The following is a 13,077-nucleotide window of genomic DNA, read 5'->3' on the forward strand; positions in this document are numbered from 1 at the left end:
ATCACCCTGATTAGCCAATGGGAAGTGTGTTGGAGGTATGGTTAATTACCATGTTTGTCTATTATTAGATAGGAGGGTATATATAGTTGATTTCAGAGAGGAAGGAAGAGGGAGAGGGATAGAAACATCAGTGATGATAGAGAATCATTGATTGGCTGTCTCCTGCATGCTCCCCATTGGGGATCAAGTCCACAACCCGGGCACGTGCCCTGACCAGGAATTGAACTGTGATCTCCTGGATCATAGGCAGACGTTCAGCCCCTGAGCCACACCGTCAGGCTCTCCGGGTGTCTGACAGACGGGCCGGCTCCCTCTCTCCACACCTGCCTCCCAAGAAGGCCTGGCTTGCGGCTGGAACCGACCCACCTGCCCTGGCCCCCAGCTCTGTTAGCTCATCACTTTCCTAAGAGGAGGGTCTGGTGAGGCCACTGCCCGGCGAGAAAGCCTTCAGCTTCCAAAGCATGGCCCTCGGGGGGACAGAGACTAAAACCCTCCTGGTCCTTGGAAGCTGGGGCCCAGCCGAGAAGGGCACCCAGAGCCCGTCTTGCAGTGAACGGCCGTGATGCCTCAGGGCAGTGCCTGCAGCCGCCTGCATGCCCAGGTCACACTCGGGTCGCCACTGTCCCCTGCAGATGGCAGGTGTTGGGCTCAGTGAAAGCTTCCTTAGGATTTTATGTTTATCCCCTCGAATCTTGGTGCCTCACTCTCGCCCAGCCTTGCCTGCTCCTCCGTGCCTGCTCTTCCACGGTGACCTTTGCACACTCAGCTGCAAATGTGTGCTGGCTTCTCTGCCTGGGCACCAGAGCGTGCGCAGCCCCGGGCAACTCCGAGCCTTCCTCCCTGCCCGCCCTGGTGCCCAGCCCTCCCCTGGCCCACTCAGGTGCTCCCTTCATGTTCGCAGAATAGAGGGATGCCAGGGACCTGAGCTCTGAGGAGCAGAGGGGCACGGCATGCGGGACGGACGTGGGGTGTGGGCATTCGGCGGGGCGACGAGCGGGCAGGTTGTTTCTAGCCAACGCTCTCGGGAGGGCGGGTGCGGACGCCTTGGGAGCCAGGGAGCCACCCTCTTGGCTGGAGAGGACACTGGCTCTGGGGGTCACAGCAGGGCCGTGGAGGAGTCTGGGAATTTGCCATTGTCCTGTGAAGTGGCAAAATCCAGGGGCTTCCGGAATATTAATCCAGCACAAGGACAGACTGGGGGGAAGTCACAAAGCAAGGATGGGGCCCTGGCCGGTTTGGCTCAGTGGATAGAGCATCGGCCTATGGATCGAAGGGTCCTGGGTTCAATTCCGGTCCAGGGCACGTACCTTGGTTGCAGGCTCCTCCCCGACCCCGGCCCTGGTCGGGCCTCGTGCAGGAGGCAAACAATCGATGTGTTTCTCTCACACCGATGTTTCTCTCTGTCATTCATCTTTCCCTCTCTCTTCCACTCTGAAAATCAGTGGAAAAATATCCTCAGGTAAAGATAAAGAAAGCGGGGAGAGGGGGCTGGAGCTCTGTGCAGACCCACTTGTATGTGAGCATATAGAACCTAAGAGAGGAAGGGAGGCTGGACAGGTGAACGGGCCCCAGCTGGGCCGAAAGGAGAGTGAAGCCTTAATCCTGCAGAGAAATGGCCGTGGACTCTGCATGTCACCATGGGGAGTGTGACCTGTGTGTCCCCAAGTTCTTCAAACTCCAGCTCAGCTTCCCTTGAACGTACATCGAGCACAGTCTGAGGCAGGCACAGTCCGAGCAGCCGTGCCTGGGGAGACCCAGGCTGCCCGAGCCCCACGCCTTTGCATTATGAACAATCCCAGGGCAGCTGGCCTGCCCACCTAGCTAGCCTGGTGCCCTCCTTTCTGGACAGCACCCCTGGGTCCCCCCCCCCCAGGCCCCTTCCTGCCTCATAACCATCTCTGAGCTGATGTGTCTCCTCACACGCTTTCCCCCAAGTCCCCAGGGCCCAGGGGACTTCAGTCACTGTTGTCCCTCACGGACAGGGGGTTGTGGTCCCTCAGTCCCCAGAATGCAGGTTCCAGCTCCCCCCTCCTGCCCCCAACCAAGGTCTGCTCCCCATTTCCCATCCCCGTGAGCAACAGTGGGAGCATCCATGTCCTTACTCATCGGCGTTACTTTCCATTCCTCCCACGGGTGGGCCCGCCCCCGCCCCCCCCCCCCCCCCCGGCCTTGGCAAGGCTGCCACACAGTCATTTCCCCAAGACCAGCTTACTCAGCCGCACCACTGGCCAGGGGCACGTGGGCACCGACAGCCCCGCCCACACGCCTGCCTCGCTCACAGGCTGGCCTCCCGGGGAGCAAAGCCCAGCCCAGCCCTGCACCCCAGCCCTCCGGGCAGCCACCCCGTCCAGCAGCAGGGGGTCTCCTGGCCTCCACGGGGGAGTGCGCGCCTGGAAGGAGACACCGCCTGAGAGCAGCACCTCCCCATCCCGTCCAATGTAAACTCACATCGAAGGCGGAAAAGCCAGCCGCCGTCTGCAGGAGGCAGGGGGCTGGCTGGCAGGACCCCAGCCTGCAGTGCTGACTAGAAAATCCCGGGATTCAGGAACTTTCTCTGCTTAAAATCAGCCCCAAAAGGACGGCTGGCACTCGCCGAATATCTGTGTGACCACAGAAGTCCCAGGTCGCTCCTGATTCTGCAAAGATAGGTCCCAGTTTCCTTCCTAAATCAATCACATGTGCTGCGGATCCTTGAAGTTCTGCGCCCCCCCCCCCCCCCCCCCGCTCCAGTCCAGAAACAGGAGAAAATGGCTAGAAAATCCAAAAGTATAATCTGCCCCCAGCGGGGTGGCAGAAAAGGGAAAACCTATGAGAAGGCCAGATTCTGGGACAAAGGGGACCTTTTATGCTCCAGGCATGTTGGGTTCACAGTGACACCAACAGTGCAAATCGAGGGTCCGGGAGATAGGACCAGGTGTTGGGGTGGGGGGGGGCGGGGACCTGAGATTTGGGGGCATCACCTCTCCGGAAGCTCTGGGTGGGTGCCTTCTGCATGAGGGAGGAAGCTTGAAATGTCTTACTCTTTTTTTTTTCAAAGTGAGCTTATCTATACTAATAAAAGGGTAATATCCTAATTAGACCAGGTCAACCGGTCATCTTCCGATGTCCAACTTCCTTCCGGACAGTTAGGAGGGGGACCAGGCCGGCAGGGGGGACAGTTGGGGATGATCAGGCCAGCCTGGGGGGGGGGGGGGAGTTTGGGACAACCAGGCTGGGGGGGGGGGGGGAGTTAGGGGTTATCAGGCAGGCAGGCATGTGAGCAGTTAGGAGCAAGTGATCCCGGATTGTGAGAGGGATGTCTAACTGCCAGTTTAAGCCCAATCCCTGGGATCGGGCCTAAATCAGCAGTCACACATCCCCCAAGGGGTCCTGGATTAGAGAGGGTGCAGGCTGGGCTGAAGGGACACCCACCCCCACCCCGTGCACAAATTTTGTGCACCGGGTCTCTAGTTTTATATATATACTAGAAGCCCATTGCACGAAGATTCGCGCAATAGGCCTTCCTTCCTCTGGCTGCTGGCACCGGTTTTCCTCCGGCACCCGGGACCCAGGCCTTTGGTCCTCGAGGCTTGGCTTCTCCACTGAGGCCGCAGCGAGGCTTCAGTCTTCGTTCCATGCCTGCGTATGCAAATTAACCGCAATCTTTGTTGGGTTAATTTGCATACTCATCTGATTGGCTGGTGGGTGTAGTGGAGTGACACCAATTTGCATGTTTCTCTTTTATTAGTGTAGATTTTATTGACTTCAGAGAGGAAGGGAGAGAGAGAATAATTGATTGGCTGCCTCCTGCACGCCCCCCACTGGGGATCAAGCCTGCAACCTGGGCATGTGCCCTGACCAGGAATGGAACCATGACCTCCTGCTTTATGGGTCAACGCTCAACCACTGAGCCACACCGGCCAGATGAAATGTCTCACTCTTTAGGAGCCAAAAGAGAAGGGGTTCAGTTAAAGGATCTCAAGGCTTAGCCCTCAAAAACAGCCAGGAATGTCTTACTGCCCCGGACATGAGGCCTTGAGTAGCTCAACTTGAAGGATGGATGTGGCCTCGCCCGAGAGCAGCCCTCACGGCTGCCAGGAGGCTCAGGGAAAGCACATCTAATCTTGCTCAACCCGGCATGAGTCAGCCCGTTCCTGGCTCGCTGTTTGTTTAATGGGGTCCACACTGACGGATTCCTGGCCCTGGATCCCACAAGACCCAAATCCCAGCGGGGACTTTCCAGCGGTGCCCACCGAAGCCGCTGCAGAGCCCGGCCCTCGGAGCCAGCACTCAGCGTCCGCGGGTGCCTGAGGCTCTCGGGCACTCAGGGATGCCATGTGTGGGGTGGTTTGTGTTTCGGGAGCGTGGTGTCCTTGCCTTTTTAAAAGTGTGGGTTTTTTTAAAATATATTTTATTGATTTTTTACAGAGAGGAAAGGAGAGGGATAGAGAGTTAGAAACATCAGTGAGAGAGAAACATCGATCAGCTGCCTCCTGCACACCTCCTACTAGGGATGTGCCTGCAAGCAAGGTACATGCCCTTGACCGGAATCGAACCTGGGACCTTTCAGTCTGCAGGCTGACGCTCTATCCACTGAGCCAAACCGGTTAGAGCTAAAAGTGTTTTTAATTTGTGTTTCAGTCACAGTTGACATCCAATATTCCAGGCAAATGCAGTGCTTAGCCATGCGTGTGCCTTCCCGAGCGGTTGCCCCATGAATTTGGCACCAGGCACAGTGGTTACAATATCGCCGACTCTATCCCCTTCGCCAGCTGAGGGCAGTTGGCCAGGGCGCCCTTCGTGGGCCGGGTGGCGGCCGCCCAGGGGCCGGAGGTGAGGAGAGAGAGGGAAGGTGAATCATCTCTCGCCAGCCCCGAAGTGCAAAGCAATTTTTCTTTCAAAACCACAGCTCGCTTCCCCCGTCTGAAACACTTACTTTTTCGGCAACCCCTCCCATGACGTCATCGATGGAGCAGAGGTTATATAAGTCAGGCCACCCCGTTTCTCAGCGCTTCCCAGAACAGACAGCACCTCCGGAGGCAGCTGTCGCCGTCCTGTCGGAAAACCCAGCCGAAGTCGCGCTCCGGCTCCCTTCCTGAGTAAGTGAACGCCCGGCTTTCTTTTCCCTCCAAGAGTGACATGTAGGAGGAGACCCCTATCTCTTAGAGAGAGAAAAAAATTGTCCTTTCACAGCTAGATATTGGCAGGATTTTCAGCTTTCTGTAAGCGCGTATATATATTTTCAAAACCATGTAAATCTAAGTCAATGTGAGAGGCTTGTATTCCAGGCCTATTTGGGGTTTCAGCTGCTTTGCCAGAGGACGGGGAGGAGGAGGGAGAGCGCCGGGAGGTGCTGGCCGCTCTCTCTGCCCAGGTCGTCGATGAGGGGCCTGCCCATGGCCCTTGGAGCCCCGCGTGGACGCTGGCCCCTTCCCGCCTGCTAGTCCTGGTCCCTCAGGGTCACTTACAAGATTTCATAAGGGCCGTACTGGCTGGGTTGTTTGTGGTTTGAAAGCGGCATGTCATTCTGGGGCGGGGTGGCCATCCTTTAATATACCTAGTGCCTTACCATCCCCTCACTGTGACGCTGCCACTCATGCGAAGAGAGTCCCAGAGTGCCATGTGCCACTGTCAGAAATACGCAGAATCCACAAAGTTCCAACAGCGGTTCTCAACCTGTGGGTCGCGACCCCTTTGGCGGTCGAATGACCCTTTCAGAGGGGTCGCTTAAGACCATCCTGCATGTCAGATATTTACATGACGATTCATCACAGTAGCAACATGACAGTTATGAAGTAGCAACGAAAATAATTTTATGGTTGGGTCACCACATGAGGAACTGTATTTAAAGGGCCAGGAGGTTGAGAACCACTGCTTCTAGAAAGTACACGTGGCGTCTTGAGTAGACTCACCGTTGCGTTTTTCAAATGGGATCAAATGTTACTAATGAGAGCAATAGCTGCTGTTTGCCGAACACCTACTATGTGCCAGACGAATATCAGAGCTGGAGCTAAGAGCCGGGGAAGGAATTCTCTCCTCTCTGGCCAACTTTGTGTAAACGCAGGCAGCAGCTGGTAAGATCAACCCCGTTAGCGATAAGCCCTGCTGAGCAGGCCCTTAGGCCTGAACGTAACCATCTGCAAAGTCCCTGTTGCCACGTAAGGTAACAACATCCTTACAGGTGCCAGGGACTGGGATGTAGGCCTCTTTGGGGGCCATCATTCGGCCGCCCCTTCAGGCCCACACCCCAGCTCATCCTGGGGCCCACTGGTGCCTGGGCAGCTTCTGCCTCTCACTGACCTTGGGGTCGCTGAGGAGGACACAGGAGCCAGGCCCCTCGCTGTCCGCCAAGAGCCATCCTTTCCTGCCCAGGCACCCCGACTTCAGAGCGGAGGTGGATCCCCTCCCGCATGGCCAAGGATCCCTGGAGAAGGAAAAGGAGAGGAGCTAAGGAGACATCCGTGGGCTCTCGGCCTCCATCATGACTCACCCCCTTTCTGCGGGTCCTTCTTACACTCCTGGCGGTTACGCGCCAAGGCTGCCGACAAGGGAGAGTCCTGAGCCCCAGGCCCTCCCGGATCCCCGCTCCCGGACGTCAGGGCCTCAGGGTTCCAGGGCACCCCCAACCTGCTCCACAGTCAGGAGGAGCCGCAGAGGGTCTCGTGGAACCTTCCAGCCTCCTGCGACAGCACCGGCCGCCCGGCCGCCCGCCCGCCTGGAGCAGAGACTGCTGCGCTCGGAGGGACCAGGTGCTGCGTTGTCTGTCACTGTTACTCCCGCTATAGCTGCTGCCATTACTGCTGTGACGATTCACAGCCCCGAGGGGCCTTCGTGCGTGATCTCAGTCAAGCCTCACGGCGGCTGCAACACGCACCCTTATTCCCACTTTACAGGCGAGGAAACTGAGACTCAGGAAAGTTCCTGGACCTGCCCAGACTCACAGAGGCGGGTTCCCAGGTTCCCTGGCTCCAGGCCCGGTCTCTTTATAGTCACAGTGTGAGGTGTAAAAAGGGCCTGGACCCTGAGGCGGGCCGGGAAAAAGCTGTGTACAGAGGCCCTGGCTCATCTTGCCATGCGGACTTGGGCAGGTCATTCCACTTCGGTGTGCTCGCCTGTACAATGGGCATAAGGACGCTCAGCCTTCCTCCCAGGCACGTCGTCAGGATCAGTTACCTAGAGCCCAGCACAGTCCCCGAGCCTCAGCACATCCACCCCAGGTGTGTCAGAGGTCAGGTCAGGGCCCCGGGGCTCACCTGGGGAGGAGATGGGCCGGGAGAGAACTTCCCGGGCCCGGGCAGAGGAGGGCCTGGAAGGAACACGAGGGCCCCATGGCAGTCTCCGGGAGCAGCTCGCACCCCTGTGTGCAGCACGGGGGGGCTGCTGGGTGCCCCGGGCATCTGAGGGGGTAGGTGTGCTGGGTGTATTTGTCTCCTGTGGCGGCCGTCACCGATGACCACAAACTGGGTATCTTAAAACAACAAGTGGGCTGTATCATATTGATGGAGTTGTAAAGTAGTTCAACTTAAAAACTATTTTCAAAAATATTACGTATTTAACTGTATATATACATATATATACACACACCCCAACAAATTGGTTAAGTTATATTAATAGATTTCTAAAGTAGTTTTAGTCTACAATTTTTTTCAAAAATATTATGCCTCTAAAAGTATATGCATCCACATATAGTAAAACAAAATAAACCCCCTTCTTTACGTTAATTAACTGAACAATGAAAAGTGACCTAAGCAAAATAATTGTTCTTGGTCCATAGCCATGGCCATAGCCATGTCTGAGGCGTGCACCCAACACTGTGTGTCCCTGTGTTCTTGGTCCATAGCCATGTCTGAGGCATGCACTGACGCTGTGTGTCCCTGTGTTCTTGGTCCATAGCCATGTCTGAGGCATGCACTGATGCTGGTGTGTCCCTGGCATTTTCCTGAGGGTATCTTTTCTTTCCATACAATTTTATATTTTCAGTTGTTCCATATAATTGCTGAGGTCTTCTTCAAGTTTCAAGGTTAACACATTTAAATTAATGCCTTCCATGGATGCTTTCCTTGGACCAGAATATATTTAATTAAGAAAGTGTTCCCTCTGCAGGTGCCAAGGGGCCTGGTAAGCTCTGAGCAAATTCTGAGCAGAGATGCTCAGGCCCAGGGCTTTGCATGTGGAATTATGCTAGAGGCCAGGTGCATGAAATTAGTGCACTCGGGTGGGGGGGTGTCCCTCAGCCTGGCCTGCACCCTCTCCAATGTGGGACCCCTGTGGGATCGGGCCTAAACCGGCAGTCGGACATCCCTCTCACAATCCGGGACTGCTGGCTCCTAACCACTCCCCTGCCAGCCTGATTGACACCTAACTGCTCCCCTGCCGGCCTGATCGCCCTCAACTGCCCTCCCCTGCAGGCCTGGTTGCCCCCAACTGCCCTCCCTGCCAGCCTGGTCACCCCCAACTGCCCTCCCCTGCCGGCCTGATCATCCACAACTGCCCTCCTCTGCCTGCCATCTTATGATGGCCATCTTGTGGTGGCCATCTTGTGACAACGTGAGGGTGGCCATCTTGTGGTGGCCATCTTGTGATGATGTGAGGCTGTCGCACTGGGGTGCGAGGTCCACCTAGGCTTTTATTAGTATAGACTAATGGTGGGGGGCCTGCAGGGATCAGCCCACTGTGGGAGTGCTCCTCATCCCGGTCAGCCAAGTGGCTGCTCCTGCTGCGGGAGTGCACTGACTACCAGAGGGCAGCTCCTGTGTTGAGCGTCTGCCCCCTGGTGGTCAGTGCGTGTTATAGTGACTGGTTGACCGGTCATTCTGGTTGTGCCGCTGTACGGTCGCTGGGCTTATACATATATAGGTTTCAGCCCAGATGTGGTCACTGGGAGCTGCCTGTATGCCTTAGTGCAGAGTTCCTTTCTTCAACAAATAGATTTATCAGAGGAAACTCTTCAAATACGATGTAGCTATTTATCATTTTTGAATTCTTTGTCGAATTTGGATGCCACAAATCATAGACTTTCTCAATTTCATCTCTTTTCTGTGTAGCATACGAATTGATCCCATTGCAAAAATTCTGCCCTACAAGTGGAGATGTTCCAAAGCTCATTACAGAATTTGATTACAGGATTTTAAAATTAAATCTTGTGTGTCATTTGGGCTCTTATCACTTAATTTGATCACTTTCTCCCTTGCTCTTTCAGCAAAACACAATTTTAATTATTTTCTACCTAAAAGCGTTGTTTCCAAGAACGGCCATCTGCTAAAAGCCCTAAGAGCGGGTGCTTTGGCACTGCGTTTGTTGAGTACCTCGATTAGAGATTTCCAGTTGATTTGGAACGAAATGCAGCCACTTAGAGATCAGCTGGAACAACCAGTCTAATAACATGGTAGGGCTCTTAGCCTCCACGTCTCCTCACACTGACTGAGGATGGGCAGCGGGAAAGAAAATGCATGTTGTGTTTCTCTTCAAATCCACCATCGACTTCACAGAAAGTCTGCAGTCCGGGTGCTATGCTTTAAAACGGTGTAAATGTTGTCCACTCCAACCCCCATCCAGGGGGTACCATATCGAAGCGCCTTGGTATGCAGGGACAGCTAGTGTGTGTGCGCCACGGCCTGCTCCAGGTCCATGTGTTTCATCGCTCTCTTGTGTTAGCAAGAACAGCAGTGTTCCTGTGACACTGTGCCCACCCAAACGTGCGTGCGTGTGTGCGAGCATCACAGAAGACGGCCCCTTTACCTCCAGTGTGAACAGTGCTAACTGGCCTTAGACTAGCAGCCCCCAAATTTTCTCCAGAATGAGCTTCTGAAATTTTGTTTTGATTCCATGAGCCGGATGAAAGCATTGGATGACAGTTGCAGTTGACCAACTATTTTTTAAGATGTTTTGATTGATTTTGGAGAGAAAGGAAGGGAGAGGGAGACAGAGATAGAAATATCAATGAGAGAGAGACATCCATTGGCTGCCTCCTGCATGCCCCACACTGGGGCTCGAGACCACAAACCGGGCATGGGCCCTGACTGGGGAATTGAACCGTGACCTCCTGGTTCATAGGTCAACGCTCAACCACTGAGCCACACCGGCCGGGCCAGTCCTTAAATTTGTGTTAAGCCATCCAGTCCTGTGGCTTTAAATACCACCTATGAGATTACAACTCCCTATTGTGTCCTGTTACCTCAGGCCTGGTCTCTGAACACCTACCTGTCTTGTGTATCCAGTCGCCCCCTGGGCATCCTCACTAGATGTCCAACACTCATCCCAGCCCTAACATGCCCAGCAGGGAACTCCTAATTGCTCCCCGCTTCTCCCCCCAAAAAAGCCTCCCATCCGCACGCTGGCCGCTCCATTTCAGTTGATGAACTTTATATCTCCAGGTGCTCAGACCCAACGCCTCCTCCTCTCACAGCCGATATCCAAATCGAAATGTATACCGTGAGCACCTTCGGGCCGGGGGCCGCTCTGTCCTGTTCCTTGAATCCCCAGAACCCGGCAAAGTGTTGGCACAAAGTAGAAGCTCATTAAGTATTTGTTTGATGGCAAATAACAACAACATGGTTGCTAATGAGACTAATTGCCACCTTCTGTCGAGTGCCTCCTCCGTGCCAGGCAACCGTGCTAAGCAGGATACAATGAGCTCTGGTTTTCAAAAAGAAAAAGAAAAGTCAGTGGGTCTAAGTGGCCCACACCCAGGGCTTGTGCCAGGATTTGGACTTGGGTTTCAAAGCCCTGGTCCTTTCCTTCCTACCAGGAGTTGGCCAGACTTTTCCTCTTAAGGGAACAGCTGATCAGTGTTCAGCGCCGCGGGCCTCGCAGTCTCTGTTGTCACACAATAAGTGAACGCATGGGTGCGGCCATGTGGCAGTGAAACGTTATTTTCCAAAACCTTGGCCAGCTGGATGCAGCCGGGAGCTGTAGTGGAGGCTCCCGCGTCAGCTCCGTGCCGTTCATTGCAGGTCACTGTGGATGGCATCCCGGGCCCTCCTGGCGCTCCAGCCCACCAACCAGAGCCAGCTCCTGCCTCTCAATGCCACATCCTGCGAGGACGATGCTCAGGAGGCCTGGGACCTGCTGCACAGGGTGCTGCCGACCTTCATCGTCGCCGTCTGCTGCTGCGGGCTGCTGGGCAACCTCTTCGTGCTGTCCGTCTTCCTCCTGCCCCGGCGGCGTCTCACCGCGGCCGAAATCTACCTGGCCAACCTGGCCGCCTCGGACCTGGTGTTTGTCTTGGGCCTGCCCTTCTGGGCCGAGAACATCTGGAACCAATTCCACTGGCCATTCGGGGCCGCCCTCTGCCGCGTGGTCAACGGCGTGATCAAGGCCAATTTGTTCATCAGCATCTTCCTGGTGGTGGCCATCAGCCGGGACCGCTACTGCGTGCTGGTGCACCCCATGACCAGCCGGAGGCGGCGGCGGCGAAGGCTGGCCCAGGTCACCTGCCTGCTCATCTGGGCCGTGGGGGGCCTCCTGAGTGTCCCCACCTTCCTGCTCCGCTCCGTCAAGGTCGTCCCGGACCTGAACGTGTCGGCCTGTGTGCTTCTGCTGCCCCACGAGGCCTGGCACTTCGCGAGGATGGTGGAGCTGAACGTGGTGGGCTTCCTCCTGCCGCTGGCCGCCATCGTCTTCTTCAACTACCACATCCTGGCCTCCCTGCGCGGGTGGGCGGCGGTCATGGACAGGGGCGCGCGCAGCGGGGGCCCCGGGGAGGGCAAGCCCACGGCGCTGATCCTCACGCTGGTGGCCGCCTTCCTGGTCTGCTGGGCCCCCTACCACTTCTTCGCCTTCCTGGAGTTTCTGGTCCAGGTGCGGGCCATCCGAGGCTGCTTCTGGGAGAACGTCACTGACCTGGGCCTGCAGTGGGCCAACTTCTTCGCGTTCATCAACAGCTGCCTGAACCCGGTCATCTACGTCTTTGTGGGTCAGCTTTTCCGGACCAAGGCCTGGGAGCTCTATAAAAAGTGCACCCCGGGGAGTCTGACGGCCATTTCCTCGTCCCAGAGGAAAGAAATCCTCCAACTCTTCTGGCGGAATTAAGGCGGCCGGAGCCGAGAGGCGTGGCTGCCGGACACAATGGACACAATAGCCCCTGTTGCCCTAGGCTGACGGTGGCCCCACGGAACCAGGGCTGCAGTCACTGGGCCCTGTGAATGCTTTTATGGTAACAGGGACTTTGCAGATGCAACTCAACGAAGGGTCTTGAGATGGGGCGGTGGCCCTGGGTTATTGGGGTGGCCCCCGGTAACCACGAAGGTCCTTTTAAAGGGAAGTGGGAGAGTCACAGAAGGCTATGTCACAACAGAAGCCAGAGGTTGGGGCAACACATGGAAGAGGCCGCAAGCCAAGGGCTGACGGCGCCCTCTAGAGGCAAGAGCAGGCAAGGGAACGGATTCTCCCTGGAGCCTCGGGAAGGAGGCAGCCCTGCAGACCTCCCTTCTATGGCCCCGTGCGACTGATGTTGGATGTCTGGCCTCCAGACACATGACATAATAAACGTGTGTTGTTTTAAGCCAAGAAGTTTGTGATCATTTGTTCCAGCAGCAACAGGAAACGAACACAAGTTTCCAATAAGGATCTCTTACTGCATTCCCACCGTCTTCTAGGGAGACCACTAGGAATGCAGAGATGCTATAGCTAGACAGCCTGTTGTCAGGCGCTTCCACCGATGTACATAGTTACGGTGTAATAAAGAGAAGGAGAGTGCACGGGCGCACACGCAGATCCGCACCGAGTCCCCAGAGGGCAGGGGAGGGTTTCTCCTGAGGGTTGTCAGAAGGATGTTGTGATGAGGGAACTGTGAGCCGAGATGCACAGAGGGCAGGTCTGGGTACGTGGAGAGGGAAGAAGGGCCGGTGGAGGCATAACCGAGACACACGGTAGAAAAGCGTGGGCTACGTCTGAAAGAGTGTTTATTGAGCTCCATGCATCGGCGTTCTTCTTGCTACGAGACCCGGTGGTGAACCTGAAAGTCTGCCTTCAAGGGGCTCGTGGAGAGTGTCCCCATCAGGGCAAGAGAAGGTGCGCTGAGAGCACAGAGAAGGTGTCCAGCCAGGTGCCTGGGAGGGGCGTTGGAGAGGTTTCCCAGAGGAAGGGACATACACGCCG

General features: G+C 55.9%; 1 protein-coding gene across 1 annotated transcript; it reads left to right on the plus strand.

The window, feature by feature from the left end:
- Positions 1-5,000: 5,000 nt before the first annotated feature.
- BDKRB1 (bradykinin receptor B1) lies at positions 5,001-12,481 on the plus strand. Its single transcript, XM_070403033.1, has 2 exons — positions 5,001-5,078; positions 10,932-12,481. Exon 2 carries the CDS (start codon positions 10,942-10,944, stop codon positions 12,007-12,009), a length of 1,068 nt encoding a protein of 355 aa, XP_070259134.1. The 5' UTR covers positions 5,001-5,078; positions 10,932-10,941; the 3' UTR covers positions 12,010-12,481.
- Positions 12,482-13,077: the final 596 nt, after the last annotated feature.

Source organism: Myotis yumanensis, unplaced genomic scaffold, assembly GCF_028538775.1.
Source record: "Myotis yumanensis isolate MYYU_CA2020_CCGP unplaced genomic scaffold, mMyoYum1.0.hap1 SCAF_1, whole genome shotgun sequence".
Classification (NCBI taxonomy): domain Eukaryota; kingdom Metazoa; phylum Chordata; class Mammalia; order Chiroptera; family Vespertilionidae; genus Myotis; species Myotis yumanensis.

Excerpts from the sequence above, each read along its gene's own strand:
- BDKRB1 (XM_070403033.1), top strand. The coding sequence starts at position 10,942 with ATGGCATCCCGGGCCCTCCTGGCGCTCCAGCCCACCAACCAGAGCCAG.